Source organism: Triticum urartu, chromosome 7 (assembly GCF_003073215.2).
Source record: "Triticum urartu cultivar G1812 chromosome 7, Tu2.1, whole genome shotgun sequence".
Classification (NCBI taxonomy): Eukaryota; Viridiplantae; Streptophyta; class Magnoliopsida; order Poales; family Poaceae; genus Triticum; species Triticum urartu.
The window spans coordinates 426,353,934-426,375,495 of NC_053028.1; the positions used below are offsets into that span (position 1 = coordinate 426,353,934).

The window sequence follows — 21,562 nt, forward strand, 5'->3', positions numbered from 1 at the left end:
GTGAGGTGGGGATGTCGTGCGTTTGAGGAATGATGAAACGTTCAGAACACTGCAATGAGGCATAGCCCTGAGCACCTTTGGTTCACTACAGGCGTTTGCCTTCCTACAATCGCCATTGAACTTGGCACTTGGAGTTCTTTTCCAGGCACGGTGCACGCGCACAGAGAGAGCGCCAAACGAACTTGAACAGAGAAGGAACGGTCACCGCCGTGGGCACATGCAGTTTGGTTCCTACAGATGGGGAAGAAGGCAGGGTGGGGAACTACACCGGATCAGGTAGGGGAGGCACTGGGCCCCATGGTGGTAGGCGAACGACATTGGGATTGGGTGGCGGGGGAGGAGCTCCATGGCAATGGCTGGAGGATCTCGGCCAGAGCGGGGATCCCAGGGTGCAGGGGTGGACGCGGCGGCGGGGCTCCGGCGGAGGCGGAACCAGGATTTCTCAAAGCCTAGGGCTAAAACTAAGTGCCTGTTTTTTTTTGCGAGGGAAAACTAAGTGCCTGTTTGGAGTCCCTCCGCTCCACAACTCTGCTCCGGAGCGGAGCGGGCTGTAGTTCAAATTTACAGAGCGGGGAAATAGGTGCTCCACATATTCTGGATATTTCGTGGAGCTGGTGGATTACCAAACAGGCCCTAACTGACTAAACATTACGACAAATATCACGCACGCCAATATGTGTTGGGGGTATGCCACAAATTCACATTAAAAACAAAATATAATTTCATTATTTCACGAGAGGAAATCATGTAAAACAAATAGTTTAATAAAGTGCATCATTGCAAACATTGTTTGGTACCAAATTATTGAAGATTTGCTTAATTCGAGGCCATCATTTCTTCACCAGCGATAGTAGAAGGACCGGGAGCTGCAAACATAAAATCGAGTATTTAAAGACTAAGTCAATTGTTCATATGAATTTTTACAAAAGAAGAGCATAATATTACCATTATCGTGAATGCAAGAGGTTGTAGCCCTTTGCGTTTCCTCATTTTTTTGATAGCACCAAATAATCTTAATATCCTCAATCCTGGAAAAAAGATTTAATTGAACGGTTCCTCATCATCTTGGATTTCTAATCTCCTGATGACCATGAAATAAAACTGACTAAGTAATATAATTTAACAGCATCAATTCACTGAGTTTGCCTAATATGAAGGAACTAGGGAAAGAATTGGATGATACAGTGTACATATTACCTGTGCGGCAGTGTGTGTGCACTGTAATTTCAATATTTGGAGAAGATCAGAAGGAGAGGCAGGTGGCTAGGACGCCGGATCCGGCGGCCGGCGTGGCGGGGAATCGCGAGTTGATAACTGACGAGGGTGGCGGCGCAGGCGCGCAGCGCAGCCGAGCGAGGCGGGGGTTTCTCTGTTGCCGATCGGAGAGGGATTTTCTTTTTCTTGACGAATGAGCGACAGATCGAATGGTCAACTTGCAGTCCGCGATTGGTTTTCTGCTCCGATCGATGGACTGGAGTGGGGCTAATGGGCTGAAGCCTTGTACGTGTACGTGAGGCCGATGTGAAGCCTGGGGCTGGGCTTCTATGTATAACAAATTCTCAAATATTGGCAACTATATGTTTAGGTGCTAGTTGGGCCACGCCTGTAGCCCCGGTTGCCCCAGGCCCAATTTCGCCCCTGGGCTCCGGTGCGCCTAGGCCACGCCTGTGGTGTCGGAGGACAGTGGGGTGGTGGCGTGGGAGGATCCAGGGACGGCGGCGGATGTATCCCAGGGCACGGCGACACAGAGGTTGAAGCAGGGAGATGCGGCAACCGCGGTAGAAGCAAGGGGAAGGAAGGTACCTTTGGTGGGGGATCCTGGTCGGCAGCGGGGCGCTTCACCGGGGCTCGTCGAAGTCGTGCTCGGGGATGGAGGAGGGAACGAGAACAAGGAGACTGTTATCGACATGCCACGCTCGAGGAAGAAGGAGCCCGCCGGAGCAGCATCGCTCCCACACGTGAGCATCCATCGGATCCAGCGGGTCGCGGCTGTTGAAGGCGGCTGGAAACAGCCGTGCTCAAAGAAGAAAGAGCTTGCCCAGCTCGCCGTGTGGGAGGGGTCGCCAGGAGGAGGCGGGGTGGCGGCACGACGGAGGAGGCGGGCCGACGGGGCGCCAGAAGGAGGGGGTGGCGGCGCGGCACGCAGGGCTGGTGGGCGTCGGGGGATTGGGGCGGTCGCGGGGGTTGGTGGAGGTCGGGAGGTGGGGACGCCGGGGGGTGTTTTTTCCTTTTTTAAGTTTTCTGATATTGTGTTATTCGAGTTCGGGAACATCTAATCGCTCTATATAGGGGGCGATCAGGATCAGAATAACTATTATGATCATGTGATCATAATAGTGATATATATATATACTAGGAAACATGCTCATACGTTGCAATGGGAGAAACTTTTTATCATACACACCTATCTCAATAGTACATAAAATAAAATGAAGAAGTTGGTTAGTTTTCTTCTAGACATGAAGGGTTTAAATGAGAACAAACACATAAGAGTGATTGCATAATACATACCTATCACTTAATGTTATGACCTGAGTTTGTTAGTAAGTTAGATGCTTTACATTACTACCTTAAACCAAGATAGTGCCCATATTATAATCATGGTGGTAAGATATTGCAATGTCGTAATTACCCAAGCTATCTTATCTTAATAATAAAGTAAGGTACTTTTGTTTACTATATTTTTTTGTTTAAATAATATATTTTTAGTGTAATACCCCTAAAAAAAGTTTAGAAATAAGCATGAATAAGTCAACCAATGTCGGTAGATGTGTTGAGAGTGTCATGTTTTCTTGGATGCAATTTAGGAAATAAAAAATGATATTGAAGTAAGGGCATTGGTATACACACAACATTTTTTGTCCGACTTTAGTGCAACGTTGAAGACCGGATCATATATGCATAATGATGAAGCCTATCACACCGGCAAATTAACCATCCTAATAAGTTACTGAGATCAGAAAATGAAAATGTCCTACGCCCAACTCTTTAGTTGAAGTAAATTTACCTAGATGTAATTGTTCCTCCATTCCACCTTCAACGTGTTCATTTTCAAGGACATTAATCATGTCATCTTCCTGGTCCAGAACAACAACTTCATTGCACACTGTATGACCATGACTTTTAATTGTATGTGTTTTGGTGTCGATGATTTATTATGCAGTCGCATATTGCCGTGTGTGTGCTAACTGATTTATATATATTAGTCTAAGATTGTTTATGCAAGACTCTAGTACCAGTCCGTTGAGGACAAAGAAATAGTACCAAATCAAATCCATCTTTGGTTAAAACCGGATAGCACCAAACAAACACAATATATGAGATCCCTCTGGGGGGCCGTCGTCAAAGCTGCCTCGGATGCGATGTAGTTGATGCGCCGGGAGAGTTTGTTTTAGACTGTATGATTAGCAAAAGTAAGACACCTTTTTTCAATGCAAAGAAAATTATGACTATCATACGGCCGGCGATGTAAATTGGCCATTACTCCAGAAAAATTGACCAGCACCAGGCGTGATGCGTGCATGAGCGCGTGCAGCATGAGCAGTTTAATTTCGGTCTCACTCTCATTAATTCCTTCTATCCCATAATGCCATAATTCTCTCTCATAATCCCACAATTTTCTCTTCTCTCTCTCCTTAATTTTATCACATAATCGCACAATTTTCTACTGGCCTCTCTCTCCCATTAATTATCTCCCATAATCCCACAATTTTCTCCCAGCCTCTCTCTCCCATTAATTCTCTCCCATAATCCCATAATTTGATCTCCTCTCTCTTCCTTAGTTCTCTTCCGGTCTCTCTCTTTTCCATGAGCCGGTTTAAATCCGTCTCCATAATTTCTGTTGGTCTATCTCCCTAGTCCGCTTATTGTTATCAACTGGTAGACATATATAAGTTAGTGGTATTTTGTATAAAGCAGCGATGTGGGACAATATAATTCTTATGGGCCAACTGTTTAACAAGCAGCCTGCTAGTTTAGTTGGTTGTGTGCTAGTCAATGTATTTTTTGCTCCCAGGAGATTAGTACCACCTCGGGTATAGAGAAAAAACATGAGCAAAGTGGACAGACGACGACGGACCAAAAACAATATATAGGATTTTCTACAAGTGCTTGCCACAGAACTAATTAAGGGTTTCAACGGTGCAAAAGTTCTCAAAAATTCTGAAAAAAATACTGAACCAGCACACCTATAATATAACATGATCCAACGGAGGGATTAAAGAAATACGACTGTATGTGTCCTGGACAAAAAAACAAATAGTTCAGTATATATTTATGTCGCAGTGAGCTGAAATGCTTATTATTTTTGGCTAGGACACATAAATGCATATTTTGACAATCCCTCCGTTGGATCATCTTATTACATTAGAGAGATGCTCCCATATTTATTTTATATTTTTTGATAACTTTTGAACCGTTAAAAGTTTAGGGACACTTAACTAGTTCTGTGGCAAGCTATGGTAGACACAATTTTATCTATATATATATATATATATGAAGTCCAAATCAAACATTGTGAAGATAAATCATGAAGATAACCTATGTTGAAGACAAATCAATTTTGAAGATAATGCAATATGACGCCCAACATAAATCTACAAGAAAGATGGGTGGTGACATTACCCACCGTATAGGAAGTATTAGACCCAGACACGGCGCACAATTATCGTGGCGCTCCGAAGTCAAATTCAGCATTAATGTATTCACACTTAGAGTGTATGTCTTCATGATTTGAAGACATTTGTTACTTTGTGTATTGTGCACCTAAGTCATCAACATGTATAAGCGTTAGGATATGTGTCCAATCACAGGACATTCGAGGATTCTAAGATATTTAGCTCACACCACAGCTTGCAAAACTTTTTCTCATCCAAGGACTTTGTGAAGATATCTTCTAATTGCTCTTCAATGTTGACGTGAATGATATCAATGTCTTCCTTCAACCCATGGTCTCTGAGGAAGTGATGATGGATCTGAATGTGCTTTGTCTTCGAGTGCTGGACTGGATTGTGAGCACTCTTGATGGTGCTTTCGTTGTCGCAGTAGAGGGGCACCTTCTTCATGTTGATGCCATAGTCCTTGAGAGTTTGCTTCATCTAGAGAAGCTAAGTACTGATACGTCCATTTTGCATCATGCTTCTATATTGATATTTATTGCATTATGGGTTGCTATTACACATTATGTCACAATACTTATGCCTATTCTCTCTTATTTTATAAGGTTTACATAAAGAGGGAGAATGCCGGCAGCTGGGATTCAGGGTTGGAAAAGGAGCAAATATTAGAGACCTATTCTGCACAGCTCCAAAAGTCCTGAAACTTCACGGAGGCTATTTCCAGAATATATAAAAAATACAGAGTGCAAGAAGTTCTAGAGGGGGGCCACACCCTGGCCACGAGGGTGGGGGCGCGCCCCCTGCCTCGTGGGCTCCCTGGTGGCCCTCCGATGCCCATCTTCTGCTATATCAAGTCTTTCGTCGAGGAAAAAATCATAAGCAAGCTTTCGGGATGAGACGCCGCCGCCACGAGGCAGAACCTTGGCGGAACCAATCTAGGGCTCCAGCGGAGCTATTCTGCCGGGGAGACTTCCCTCCGGGAGGGGGAAATCATCACCATCGTCATCACCAACAATCCTCTCATCGGGAGGGGGTCAATCTCCATCAACATCTTCACCAGCACCATCTCCTCTCAAACCCTAGTTCATCTCTTGTATCCAAACCTCAGATTGGTACCTGTGGGTTGCTAGTAGTGTTGATTACTCCTTGTAGTTGATGCTCGTTGGTTTACTTGGTGGAAGATCATATGTTCAGATCCATTATGCATATTAATACCCCTTTGATTATGAACATGAATATGCTTTGTGAATAGTTACGTTTGTTCCTGAGGACATGGGAGAAGTCTTGCTATTAGTAGTCATGTGAATTTGGTATTCGTTCGATATTTTGATGAGATGTATGTTGTCATCCCTCTAGTGGTGTCATGTGAACGTCGACTACATGACACTTCACCATTGTTTGGGCCTAGAGGGAGGCATTGGGAAGTAATAAGTAGATGATGGGTTGCTAGAGTGACAGAAGCTTAAACCCTAGTTTATGTGTTGCTTCGTAAGGGGCTGATTTGGATCCATATGTTTCATGCTATGGTTAGGTTTACCTTAATACTTCTGTTGTAGTTGCGGATGCTTGCAATAGGGGTTAATCATAAGTGGTATGCTTGTCCTAGAAAGGACAGTACCCAAGCACCGGTCCACCCACATATCAGATTATCAAAGTATCAAACGTGAATCATATGATCGTGATGAAAACTAGCTTGACGATGATTCCCATGTGTCCTCGGGAGCGCTTTACATCATATAAGAGTTTGTCCAAGCTTGTCCTTTGCTACAAAAAGGATTGAGCCATCTTGATGCACTTTATGTACTTTTATTACTTGCTACTCGTTACAAATTACCTTATCACAAAACTATCTGTTACCGATAATTTCAGTGCTTGCAGAGAATACCTTGTTGAAAACCGCTTATCATTTCCTTCTGCTCCTTATTGGGTTCGACACTCTTACTTATCAAATGGACTACGATAGATCCCCTATACTTGTGGGTCATCAAGACTTTTTTCTGGCACCGTTGCCGGGGAGTGAAGCGCCTTTGGTAGGTGGAAGTTGGTAAGGAAAAAATTATATAGTGTGCTGAAATTTACTGTCACTTGTTACTATGGAAAGTAATCCTTTGAGGGGCTTGTTCGGGGTATCTTCACCCCAACCGGTAGAGCAAATAGTTGCTCCTCAACCTACTCAACCTACTAAAAATGAAAATGTTTACTTTGAAATTCCTTCGGGTATGATAGACAAACTGCTAGCTAATCCTTTTGCAGGAGATGGAACATTGCATCCCGACTTACACTTACTCTATGTGGATGAAGTTTGTGGATTAATTAAGCTTGCAGGTATGCCCAATGATGTTATCAAGAAGAAGGTCTTCCCTTTATCTTTGAAGGGATATGTATTAACATGGTATAGGCTATGTGATGATACGGGATCATGGGACTACAAACGGTTGAAATTGGAATTCCATCAGAAGGTTTATCCTATGCATCTTGTTCATCGTGATCGTAATTATATATATAATTTTTAGCCTCGCGAAGGAGAAAGCATCGCTCAAGCTTGGGGGAGGCTTAAGTCAATGTTATATTCATGCCCCAATCATGAGCTCTCAAAAGAAATGATTATTCAAAAAATTTATGCCCGACTTTCTAACAACAATCGCTCCATGCTCGATACTTCTTGTATTGGTTCCTTTATGATGAAGACTATTGAATACAAATGGAATTTATTGGAGAATTAAACGCAACTTTGAAGATTGGGATCTCGACGAAGGTAAGGAGTCAGGTATAACACCTAAGTTTGATTGTGTTAAATCTTTTATGGATACCGATGTTTTCCGTAAATTTAGCACTAAATATGGACTTGACTCTGAGATAGTAGCTTCTTTCTGTGAATCCTTTGCTACTCATGTTGATCTCCCTAAGGAGAAGTGGTTTAAATATAATCCTCCCATTGAAGTAAAAGTAGTTGCACCTATTAAAGTTGAAGAAAAGACTATCACTTATAATGATCCTATTGTTCCTACTGCTTATGTTGAGAAACCACCTTTCCGTGTTAGAATAAAGAATCATGCTAAAGCTTCAACTGTGGTCAACAAAAGCAATATTAAGACACCTAAACCCCATGAGAAAGTTAAAGTTGAATCTAATGTTGCTCTGGTTAAAGATCTCTTGGCCGATAATATTGATGGGCAGGTTATTTACTTATGTGATGAGACTGCTAGAATTGCTAAACCTGGTGCTAAGGATAAGCATAGACCTGTGGTAGGCATGCCTGTTATTTCTGTTAAAATAGGAGAACATTGTTATCATGGCTTGTATGATATGGGTGCTAATGCCAGTGCAATACTTATTTCCTTATACAAAGAAATTATGCATGATATTGCACTAGCTGAGATAGAAGGTATTGATGTTACCATTAAGCTTGCTAACAAAGATACTATTTCACCAATTGGGATTGTTAGAGATGTTGAAGTCTAGTGTGGAAAGGCTAAATATCCTGCTGATTTTCTTGTTCTTGGTTCCCCTCAAGATAGCTTTTGTCCCATTATATTTGGTAGACCCTTCTTGAATACTTTCAAGGCTAAGATAGACTGCAATAAGGATATTGTTTCTGTTGGTTTAGGGGATATGTCTCATGAGTTTAATTTTGCTAAATTTCGTAGACAACCCCATGATAAAGAATTGCCTAGTAAAGATGAAATTATTGGTCTTGCTTCTATTGTCGTGCCTCCTACTGATCCATTAGAACAATATTTGCTAGACCATGAAAATGATATGTTCATGAATGAAAGAAGGGAAATAGATGAAGTATTCTTTAAACAGGGACCTATTTTGAAACACAATTTTCCTGTTGAAATCCTATGGAATCCTCCTCCACCCAAGGGTGATCCCGTGTTTGAGCTTGAACAATTACCTGATATTCTTAAATATGCTTATCTTGATGAAAAGACAATATATATCTTGTTATTATTAGTGCTAACCTTTCAAAGAAGGAAGAAGAGAGATTATTGAAAACTCTGAAGAAGCACCGTACTGCTATTGGATATACTCTTGATGATCTTAAGGGCATTAGTCCCACTCTATGTCAACACAAAATAAATTTGGAGGAAGACACCAAACCAGTTATTGATCATCAACGACGGCTGGATCCTAAGATGAAAGAAGTGGTAAGAAAGGAAATATTAAAGCTCCTTGAGGCAGGTATAATTTATCCCGTTGTTGATAGTTAGTGGGTAAGTCTTGTCCATTGTGTCCCTAAGAAGGGAGGTATTACTGTTGTTCCTAATGATAAAGATGAATTGATTCCGCAAAGAATTATTACGGGTTATATGATGGTAATTGATTTCCGCAAATTAAATAAGGCTACTAAAAAGATCGTTACCCCTTACCTTTTATTGATCAAATGCTAGAAAGATTATCCAAGCATGCACATTTTTGCTTTCTAGATGGTTACTCTGGCTTCTCCCAAATACTTGTGTCGGCTGATGATCAATCAAAGACCACTTTTACTTGCCCTTTTGGTACTTTGCTTATAGACGTATGCCTTTTGGTTTATGTAATGCATCTGCTACCTTTCAAAGATGCATGATGGCTATATTCTCTGACTTTTGTGAAAAGATATGTGAGGTTTTCATGGATGATTTCTCCGTTTATGGATCCTCTTTTGATGATTGCTTAAGCAATCTTGATCGAGTTTTGCAGAGATGTGAAGAAACTAATCTTGTCCTGAATTGGGAGAAATGCCACTTTATGGCTAATGAAGGTATTGTCTTGGGGCATAAAATTTGTGAAAGAGGTATTGAAGTTGATAAAGCTAAAGTTGATGCTATTGAGAAGATGCCATGTCCCAAGGACATTAAAGGTATAAGAAGCTTCCTCGGTCACGCTGGTTTTTATAGGAGGTTCATTAAGGACTTCTCAAAAATTTATCGTCCTCTGACTAATCTATTACAAAAAGATATTCCTTTTGTCTTTGATGATGATTGTGTAGAAGCATTTGAAATACTTAAGAAAGCATTGATTTCTGCACCTATTGTTCAGCCATCTGATTGGAATTTACCCTTTGAAATTATGTGTGATGCTAGTGATTATGTTGTAGGTGATGTTCTAGGGAAAAGAGTTGATAAGAAATTAAATGTTATTCAATATGCTAGTAAAACTCTAGACAACGCCCAGAGAAATTATGCTACCACTGAAAAGGAATTCTTAGCAATTGTATTTGCTTGTGATAAGTTTAGACCTTATATTGTTGATTCTAAAGTGACTATTCACACTGATCATGCTGCTATTAAATACCTTATGAAAAAGAAAGATGCTAAACCTAGACTTATTAGATGGGTTCTCTTGCTACAAGAATTTGATTTGCATATTATTGATAGAAAGGGAGCTGAGAACCCCGTTGCGGACAACTTGTCTAGGTTAGAAAATGTTCTTGATGACCCACTACCTATTGATGATAGCTTTCCTGATGAACAATTAAATGTCATAAATGCTTCTTGAACTGCTCCATGGTATACTGATTATGCTAATTATATTGTTGTTAAATTCATACCACCTAGTTTCACACACCAGCAAAAGAAAAAGTTCTTCTATGACTTGAGACATTACTTTTGGGATGACCCACATCTTTATAAAGAAGGAGTAGATGGTGTTATTAGATGTTGTGTACCTGAGCATGAACAGGAACAAATCCTATGCAAATGTCACTCCGAGGCTTATGGAGGACACCATGCTGGAGATAGAACTGCACATAAGGTATTGCAATCCGGTTTTTATTGGCCTACTCTCTTCAAGGATGCCCGTAAGTTTGTCTTGTCTTGTGATGAATGTCAAAGAATTGGTAATATTAGTAGACGTCAAGAAATGCATATGAATTATTCACTTGTTATTGAACCATTTGATGTTTGGGGCTTTGATTATATGGGACATTTTCCTTCCTCTAATGGGTATACACATATTTTAGTCGTTGTTGATTACGTTACTAAGTGGGTAGAAGCTATTCCAACTAGTAGTGCTGATCATAACACCTCTATTAAGATGCTTAAAGAAGTTATTTTCCTGAGGTTTGGAGTCCCTAGATATTTAATGACTGATGGTGGTTCACATTTTATTCATGGTGCCTTTCGTAAAATGCTTGCTAAGTATGACGTTAATCATAGAATTGCATCTCCTTATCACCCACAGTCTAGCGGTCAAGTAGAATTGAGTAACAGAGAGCTCAAATTAATTTTGCAAAAGACTGTTAATAGATCTAGAAAGAATTGGTCCAAGAAACTTGATGATGCATTATGGGCCTATAGAACTGCATACAAAAATCCTATGGGTATGTCTCCGTATAAAATGGTTTATGGTAAAGCATGTCACTTACCTCTTGAACTAGAACATAAGGCATACTGGGCCATTAAAGAGCTCAACTATGATTTCAAACTTGCCGGTGAGAAGAGGTTATTTGACATTAGCTCACTAGATGAATGGAGAACCCAGGCTTATGAAAATGCCAAGCTGTTTAAAGAAAAAGTTAAAAGATGGCATGATAAAAGGATACAAAAGCGTGAGTTTAATGTAGGTGATTATGTATTGTTATACAACTCTCGTTGAAGATTTTTTTTGCAGGCAAACTTCTCTCTAAATGGGAAGGTCCTTATGTTATCGAGGAGGTCTATCGTTCCGGTACCATAAAAATCAACAACTTTGAAGGCATAAATCCGAGGGTGGTGAACGGTCAAAGAATCAAACAATATATCTTAGGTAATCCTATAAATGTTGAAACTAATATTATTGAAACCGTAACCCCGGAGGAATACATAAGGGACACTTTCCAGAACGTTTCAGACTCCGAAAAGGAATAGGTATGTGGTACGGTAAGTAAACCAACTCCAAAACAGTTCTAATGGCAATTTTTCTCCGTTTTGGAATATTTAGAAAAATAGAAAAATAAGAAGCAGACCGGAAAGGACACGAGGCTCCCACGAGGGTGGGAGGCGCGCCCTACCCCCTGGGCATGCCCCACTTCCTTGTGGGCACCTCGTGTGCTCTCCGGACTCCGTTTTCTTGCAAGATACTTCTTTTGGTCGGTAAAAATTCATTATATAATCTCCCGAAGGTTTTGACCATCGTATCACGCAAATATCTCTTGTCTTTGTTTTGAGTTGTTTTCTGTCAGGGTTGTCAAGGCCAGGCATTATGTCGTCTCCCTCCTCCAACAATGGTGACAACGATGCTTGGCTAATGAAGATAGAGCTGAAGAGGGAAGAACCTATGGAGATCAACAAGGATGAAGGGATCAAGAAGACCACGGAGGACTAAGCTCCGGCAGAAGAAGACATCCTTCAACTTGATCACAATCTTCTTACCCCAACTAAGATCGAGGCTTTCAAGATGATTGAGTTAGCCCGTATACAAAACAAGTATCTCACACGTGAAAATATTTTGTTGAAGGAGCATATCATCGCACTCAAGGGCATTATCTGCAAGTTGGAGGACCTCCTACGCTTGATGTGCGACTATCCATCATCAACAACTCCACCTTCTTCACCAACAAAGAAGAACTGAGTATCTGGTATGGGCACTCCCCTTGGCAACTGCCAAGCTTGGGGGAGTGCCCCGGTATCGTATCACCATCACTTTTTACCTTTACTATTTTTCTTAGTTCGATCCTTTTAGTAATATCTTGATCTAGTAGAATAAAGTTTTAGTATGATCTAGTTGTGAGTTTTGCTTTATGATCCCTGTATGTAATCGAGTCCATGAGCTATATATAATAAAGATTAGTGTTGAGTCAAGGGCTTGATTATTTTTCTATGGTCTTGAGGGAATTAAATAAAATAAAAAGAGAAAGAATAAAAAGAAACAAAGAGATCATATGGATCTTATGGAAAGTAATGACCTCACATATAAAGAGTATGATGAATAAAAGTTGTTGAGAGTTGACAAACATAGTTTTGGTCCTCGTTGCAATTAATAGGAAGTAATAAAGAAAGAGAGGTTCACATATAAATATACTATCTTGGACATCTTTTATGATGGTGAGCACTCATTAAAGTATGACATGCTAAGAGTTGACGTTGGACAAGGAAGACAACGTGATGGGTTATGTTTTCTTACATCTGAGATAAATTATATTGTCATGGATCATCCAACATGTTGAGCTTGCATTTCCCTCTCATGCTAGCCAATTTCTTCGCACCAAGTAGAGATACTACTTGTGCTTCCAAATAACCCTAAACCCAGTTTTACCATGAGGGTCCACCATATCTACCTATGGATTGAGTAAGATCCTTCAAGTAAGTTGTCATCGGTGCAAGCAATAAAAATTTCTCTCTAAATATGTATGACTTATTAGTGCGGAGAAAATAAGCTTTATACGATCTTGTGATATGGAAGAAATAAAAGCGACGGACTGCATAATAAAGGTCCATATCACAAGTGGCAATATAAAGTGACGTTCTTTTGCATTAAGATTCCGTGCATCCAACCATAAAAGCGCATGACAACCACTGATTCCCTATGTGAAGGGCCTATATTTTACTTTTATCTTCTACCTTACATAAGAGTCATGGTGATCTTCACCTTTCCTTTTTACATTTTATCCTTTGGCAAGCATAATATGTTGGAAAGATCCTGATATATATAGCTAATTGGATGTGAGTCTTCATGAACTATTATTGTTGACATTACCCTTGAGGTAAAACGTTGGGAGGCAAAACTATAAGCCCCTATCTTTCTCTTGTCCGATTAAAACTTCATACCCATAAATATTGCGTGAGTGTTAGCAATTGTAAAAGACTAAAAGATGGTTGAGTATGTGGACATGCTGAAAAGCTCTTATATTGACTCTTTCCTATGTTATGATAAATTGCAATTGCCTCAATGACTGAGATTAGAGTTTATTGGTTCTCAATGAAGTTTATGATTCATACTTGAAATTGTGATTGAATTGTTACTTTAGCATAAGATATTATATGAGAAAAATATGTTGATGTTCTAAGAATGATCATGATGCCCTCATGTCCGTATTTTTTTATCGACACCTCTATCTCTAAACATGTGGACATATTTTTCAATTTTGGCTTTCGCTTGAGGACAAGCGAGGTCTAAGCATGGGGGAGTTGATACGTCCATTTTGCATCATGCTTTTATATCGATATTTATTGCATTATGGGCTGTTATTACACATTATGTCACAATACTTATGCCTATTCTCTCTTATTTTACAAGTTTTACATAAAGAGGGAGAATGCCGGCAGCTGGGATTCAGGGCTGGAAAAGGAGAAAATATTAGAGACCTATTCTGCACAGCTCCAAAAGTCCTGAAACTTCACGGAGGCTATTTCCAGAATATATAAAAAATACTGAGCGCAAAAAGTTCCAGAGGGGGGCCACACCCTGGCCACGAGGGTGGGGGCGCCCCCCTGCCTCGTGGGCTCCCTGGTGGCCCTCTGATGCCCATCTTCTGCTATATCAAGTCTTTCGTCGAGGAAAAATCATAAGCAAGCTTTCGGGACGAGACTCCGCCGCCACGAGGCGGAACCTTGGCGGAACCAATCTAGGGCTCCAGCGGAGCTGTTCTGCCGGGGAAACTTCCCTCCGGGAGGGGGAAATCATCACCATCGTCATCACCAACGATCCTCTCATCGGGAGGGGGTCAATCTCCATCAACATCTTCACCAGCACCATCTCCTCTCAAACCCTAGTTCATCTCTTGTATCCAATCTTTGTATCCAAACCTCAGATTGGTACCTGTGGGTTGCTAGTAGTGTTGATTACTCCTTGTAGTTGATGCTAGTTGGTTTACTTGGTGAAAGATCATATGTTCAGATCCATTATTCATATTAATACCCCTCTGATTATGAACATGAATATGCTTTGTGAGTAGTTACGTTTGTTCCTGAGGACATGGGAGAAGTCTTGCTATTAGTAGTCATGTGAATTTGGTATTCGTTCGATATTTTGATGAGATGTATGTTGTCATCCCTCTAGTGGTGTCATGTGAATGTCGACTACATGACACTTCACCATTGTTTGGGCCTAGAGGGAGGCATTGGGAAGTAATAAGTAGATGATGGGTTGCTAGAGTGACAGAAGCTTAAACCCTAGTTTATGCGTTGCTTCGTAAGGGGCTGATTTGGATCCATATGTTTCATGCTATGGTTAGGTTTACCTTAATACTTTTGTTGTAGTTGCGGATGCTTGCAATAGGGGTTAATCATAAGTGGGATGCTTTTACAAGTAAGATAGTACCCAAGCACCGGTCCACCCACATATCAGATTATCAAAGTACCGAACGTGAATCATATGATCGTGATGAAAACTAGCTTGACGATAATTCCCATGTGTCCTCGGGAGCGCTTTACATCATATAAGAGTTTGTCCAGCCTTGTCCTTCGCTACAAAAAGGATTGGGCCATCTTGCTGCACCTTATTTACTTTTATTACTTGCTACTCGTTACAAATTACCTTATCACAAAACTATCTGTTACCGATAATTTCAGTGCTTGCAAAGAATACCTTGCTGAAAACCTCTTATCATTTCCTTCTGCTCCTCGTTGGGTTTGACACTCTTACTTATCGAAAGGACTATGGTAGACCCCCTATACTTGTGGGTCATCAAGCACAACAAGATCCAGCAGGAATATATTCAGCTTCAGCAGCAGAGAGTGATCTTTGAAGACGAACAGACAAGAGATCGTCCAAGAAAATGACATGTGCCTGATGTAGACTTGCGATCAACCTTGTCACCAGCATAATCAGCATCTGAGAATCCAACTAGATCAAACTCTGAGCCCTTTGGATACCATAATCCTAGCATTGGGGTGTGAGCCAAATATCGATGTATTCGCTTCACCGCGAGGTGATGCCACTCTTTTGGTGCCACTTGGAATCGGGCACACATGGAAACGCTAAGCATTATATCTAGCCTAGATGCACATAAGTACAATAAATAACCAATCATGGAGTGGTATACCTTTTATTCGAACTCTTTACCATTGACGTCAGAGCCCAATTGACCTTTGGTTGGCATTGGCATCGTGTGCCCTTTGCAGTCTTGCATTCCAAACTCCTTCAGGCAATCTTTGAGGTATTTTTCTTGTGATATGAAGATGTCATTCCTCTGTTGACGGATTTGAAGGCCAAGGAAGAATTTCAGCTCCCCCATTATAGACATCTAATATTACTCTCGCATCATAGGCCCAAACCCATCGCTATATCTTTTGTCAGTGCAGCCGAAGATAATGTCATCCACATAGATTTGACATACAAACAGTTCTCCATCATATATCTTCATGAAGAGAGTGGGATCTAGAGAACCATGTTTCAAAGCCTTTGCTCTTCAGGGAGTCTTTGAGTGTGTCGTACCAAGCCCGAGGTGCTTGTTTGAGGCCATACAATGCCTTTTTGAGCTTGTAGACCATATCAGGATACTTTGGATCTTCAAAACCAGGTGGTTGAGCTACATATACTCCTTCTTCAATTTTATCGTTGAGGAAAGTGCTCTTCACATCCATTTGATACAGATGTTATTGTGGTTAGCATAGGCTAGCAGTATGTGAATGGCTTCAAGCCTAGCCACACGAGCAAAGGTTCCATCAAAGTCAATTCCCACTACTTGTGTGTAACCTTGAGCAACAAGACGAGCTTTGTTTCTGACGACTTGACCATGTTCATCTTGTTTGTTGTGATAGATCCATTTGGTGCTAATAATATTGTGCTTGGCTCCCAGACATTGTTGAGCTCAAATTGTTGAAGCTCTTCCTGCATAGTTTGAATCCATTCTGGTTCCATGAAGGCTTCATCAACTTTTTTGGGTTCGGATATGGAGACGAATGCAAAGTTCCCATGGAAGTTTGCTAGTTGTGTAGCTCTTGATCGAGTAAGCGGACCAGGTGCATTGATACTATCAATTATCTTGTCAATATGAACTTCATTGGCCACACGAGGATGGATAGGGTGAAGATTTTGCTGTTGTTGATCATTGTCTTCACCTTCAGCATTGTCTTCAGGCTCGTCATTGTCTTCACGTTGAGTAGGAGCTGGAATGACAATTTCCTTTTTTGTCTGTTCCTCGGTGGGTATGATTTCTCCAATACCCATTAGGTTAATAGATTCACTTGGAGAAGCTTCATCTAGCACATTTGGCAGGTGCTCTCTTTGTGAACCATTAGTCTCGTCGAATCACACATCTACAATTTCAACCACTTTATATTGAAAGAGGTTGAAGACTGTAGGTGTGCAGATCATTTCCGTAACCGAGCATAAAACCTTCATGTGCTTTCGATTCAAATTTGGAAGTGTGGTGTGGATCCTTGATCCAGCACCCGGCACTGAAGACTTTGAAATAACTTACGTTTGGCTTCTTACAGTAAATAGTTCATAAGATGTCTTCTTGAAGAATTTATGAAGATAAACTATGTTGATGATATGGCATGCAGTATCAATGGCTTCAGGCCAGAACTTTCTTGGAGTCTTGTACTCATAAAGCATCATACGAGCCATCTCAATAAGGGTCTTGTTCTTGCGCTCCACGACGCCATTCTGCTGAGGAGTGTATGGAGCAGAGAGCTCATGAGTGATGACTAGTGTATCAAGATAAGTGTCGAGGCATGTGTTCTTGAATTCCATGCCATTGTCACTCCTGATGTGCTTGATCTTGATGCCATAGTTAGTCATGGCGCGAATGGCAAATCATCTGAAGACATCTTGCACTTCAGTCTTGTAGAGAATTATGTGCACCCAAGTATATCTAGAATAATCATCAACAATTACGAAGCCATAAACATAAGTAGTTGGAGTAAGGGTAGAGTAGTGAGTAGGGCCAAATAAGTCCATGTGTAGCAACTCGAAGGGACATGAAGTCGTCATGATTGTCTTCGAGGGATGTTTTTCCCTAGTCATCTTCCCGGCTTCGCAAGCGCCACATAGATGGTCCTTCTTGAACTTGATGCCCTCGATGCCAATGATGTGCTTCTTCTTCTTCATGAGAATGTGCAAGTTCCTCATGCCCGCATGTCCTAGCCTTCAATGCCAAAGATAGCACTCTGAGGCTTTTGCTAGGAGACATACGGCAAATTGTGGTCCAGCGGAGAAATCTACCAAGATCACCTCTTCAAGAACCTTAGAAGACTAGAGATTTGTCAGAAGCCATTAGCATAAGGCATCGATCTTTTCCGAATATCGCAATCATGTCAAGATCACAAAGCATTGAGACAGACATTAAGTTGTATCCTAGGGATTGAATAGGAATCACTTTATCCATGTGTTGATCCTTTGACATAGCAACTCTACCTAGGCCCAATACCTTGCTTTTACCAGCGTTAGCAAATGTGATATAGCTTTTAGTAGATGGTCGAAGAGTAGAATCCATGAGAAGACTTCGATCACCAGTCATGTGGTTAGTGCATCCACTGTCCATGATCCATTCAGTAGCTTTCGGAGTTGTACCCTACAGTCAGTTAGTAGGATAGGCTTCACAAAGAGTATTGTGAAGGAGAAACATTTGACGAACAAGAATATTATGAAATGTAAGATTCTTGGATGGTAAGATGGGATGCTCATCAAGAAATCCATGGACGAAATAAATGGTAAGACCATTTTGACATTTTATCTTGCGTCCGACAAGATGTTTTAGGTCCCCAGCATTGTCTTCAGAAGTCAATGATTTTTGGCTGGAGACCCGACCATGCAAGAGAAGTTAATTCTTCTTAACCACCCACATCTCAAGGGGTGGCTTAGAAGCAATGAGTCTAAGTGCAGCATTTGAGAACTTTGGCTTTGAAGCCCTAGCAAATAGTTTTGTAGGAGGTGAATAGTACTCAAAAGAATATGCAGAAAAGTTCTTTGATTTGTGAACATAGCAGTTTGAATAAACACGCTCATATTCATGAGTCTGATGATTGTTTCCCTGCAAAACATTGGCGTTAGGGTGACCTTGTGAGGTCCTCTGTCTGTATGAAGCCTTTGGGCCATATGAAGCCTTTGATCTGGGGTTTGTCTTCTTCCCTGGTGGTGTCATGATGACATTCATGGGAAGCTTCTCAAGACGAATTTTAGGAACCCGGATCTTCTTCATAGGTGACCCATTCCTTCAGTTAGCTCCAATAAACCTGGCAAACACTTCACCATTCTGATTCTTGAATAGTTTATAGTTGGAGTCAAATGACTCATCAATGATAACAGGGTTAGCACAAGTGAAACCACATAAGGTGGATGGATCCACTGAAGGGCCTTTCACAGCAACCCATGTGGTTTTGGGGTACTGTTCAGGCTTCTAGTAAGAGCCATCAACATTAATTTTCCTCTCGAAACCAACACCCTCTTTTCTAGGGTTTCGGTTCAGAATATGTTTCTTGAGGACATCACATAGTGTCTGATGCCCTTTGAGGCTTTTGTACATGTCTGTTTCAAGCAATGTCTTCAACCTGGCATTCTCGTCAGCAATAGTAGTGGCATCCTCAGAAGAGGGGTTAGTTACCACATCAACAGTTGAAGATATTGCAATTCCAGAAGCAGTAGAACATTCAGCAATAGAGATAGCATTTTCTCGCTCAAGGCATTTTAGGCTAGGTGGCACAAAATCTTCCTGAGCGGAACTAATCTGTTAGCAAGTAGTGAGTCATTTTCCTTTTGAAGATCTTCATGAGACGCTCTCAGTTTCTCTAGATCTTGCTTCCTTTGAAGATAATCATAGGAAAGCTTCCCATGAGTAGCGGAGAGGGTTTCATGACAACTTTCAAGTTCCTCGTACTTAAAATGAAGATTTTTTATGTCTTTGATTAAGGATTGAGTTCGATTCATTTCCTTGTCCAACAGGTCATTACTTTTGTCTAGCAAGTTTTGAATATTTTCCATGGTTGTTTGTTGTTCAGTTGCAACTTTAGCAAGAGTTTTATAGTTGGGTTTGGATTCGCATTTAGAGTCATCTTCACTGGAGGTCTGAAAGTAAATATCGCGTGAGTTTACCGTAGCACCTCTTGCCATGAAGCAGTAGGTGGGAGTAGAATCATCGTCCTTAGTAGCTTCAGCATCGGCGTCGTGACCATTGTCTTCAGTGTTGAAGATGGACTTGGCGACGAATGCCGAAGCTAGAGCCACGCTTGCCACGCCTAAATCAGACTCCTCCACAGACTCCACCTTTGCCTCCTCAAAAGCAGACTCCTCCTTTGAATCCATTTCCTTGCCAATGAAATCACGAGCCTTGTCAGATGAGCTCTTATTGTAAGATGAAGACTTTGAAGAAGACTTTGAGGGTTTCTTCTTCTTCTTATCATCAGAGTCATATTCCTTGCTCTTCTTCTTTTTCTTTGTTTCCTTCTCCCATTGAGGACATTCAAATATGTAGTGGCCTGGCTTCTTGCATTTGTGGCATGTTCTCTTCTTGAAGTCACGGGTGGAAGCCTCATCATTCTTGGAGCTGGATCTTGAAGATTTTCCGAAGTGATTCTTCTTGGAGAACTTTTTGAACTTTCTCACAAGCATTGCTAGCTCTTTGCCTATGTCTTCAGGATCATCAAAACTACAGTCAAATTCTTCAGATGAGGATACAGCTTTTGCCTTCAAGGCACGAGATCGGCCATAGTTGGGACCACAGATATCTCTCTTCTCAGATAGTTGGAACGAGTGTGTTGAGCCTCTCAAGTATGTCAGACGGATCAAGATCTTTGAAGTCAGGACGTTCTTGGATCACCAGTGTGTCAAATGAGCTGTCAAGCGATCTCAATAGCTTCTTCACGACTTCGTGCTTGGTGATCTCAGTGGTGCCAAGTGCACGAAGCTTATTTGTGATATCAGTGAGGCGGTTGAAAATGAGATAAACATTCTCATTGTCATTCCTCTTGAATCGGTTGAAGAGATTGCGAGGCACATGTATTCTTGAGTCTCTCTGTGCTGAGATGCCTTCGTTGACCTTGGACAGCCAGTCCTAGACTAGCTTCGCAGATTCCAGAGCACTCACACGGTCATACTTCCCTTTTGTTAGATGACCATACATGATGTTCTTGGCAATTGAGTCTAGTTGCGCGAACCTCTTGACATCAGCAGCGGCGGCGCCTTCACCAACTTTGGGAACGCCAGTCTTGACGACATACCAGAGGTCATTGTCAATGGATTCAAGATGCATGCGCATCTTATTCTTCTAGTCGGGGTAATCAGTGCCATCGAAGACGGGGCACGCGGCGGAGACTTTGATTATCACTATAGTTGACATAGCTAAAACTCCAGGTGGTTAAACCGAATCACACAAAACAAGGGAGCACCTTGCTCTAATACCAATTGAAAGTGCTAGTTATCGACTAGAGGGGGGTGAATAGGCGATTTTATGAAAGTCTTCAAGACCTGAAATGTCTTCGAAGACAAGCAAGCAAATAACACCTACACAGTATGCAGCGGAAGATAAACTACACTAGACAAGCCATAGTCAAAGAAACATTATAAGGATAGCACGAAGACAAATACTTGCTGGGTAGAATAGATCGGAATAGGAAGAAAGTGTGAAGCCAAATGTGCAATCAGAGAGAATATCTTCACACAGTGAAGTCAGAAATGACAAGCAAGCAATGACTTCACGAAGCTAAACAGTAAGTAAAGGGTGAAGTAATAGAACCAGTAGCTTGGCAAAGACAAGGATTTGGTAGACCAGTTCCAGTTGTTGTGACAACTGTACGTCTGGTTAGGGAGGATGAGACTGAACTCGGAAGACCGCGTCTTCACCTTATTCCCCTTGAGCTAAGGACACTTAGTCCTCGCCCAATCACCCTGGTAAGTCTTCACGGTAGACTTCCAAACCTTCATAGACTTCGTTCACCGGCAATCCACAATGACTCTTGGATCCTCATAACGTGACGCCTAACCGACTGGAAGATCACAGTCTCCAAGTGGAATAAGTCTTCAAATCACACGGACAGAAAGACTTCAGTGATGCCAAACACTCTTTGGTCTATGGGTGTTTTGGGCTTTGTCCTTGCAAGGAT

At 41.4% G+C, this 21,562-nt stretch overlaps 1 protein-coding gene across 1 annotated transcript; it reads right to left on the bottom strand.

Annotated features, from left to right (window-relative positions):
- Positions 1–703: 703 nt before the first annotated feature.
- Positions 704–20,712, bottom strand: LOC125518897 (abl interactor homolog). Its single transcript, XM_048683790.1, has 6 exons — positions 20,548–20,712; positions 20,281–20,427; positions 19,565–19,769; positions 1,804–2,241; positions 946–1,028; positions 704–866 (listed from the first exon to the last, which is right to left on the bottom strand). Exons 1-6 carry the CDS (start codon positions 20,710–20,712, stop codon positions 831–833), a joined length of 1,074 nt encoding a protein of 357 aa, XP_048539747.1. The 3' UTR covers positions 704–830.
- Positions 20,713–21,562: the final 850 nt, after the last annotated feature.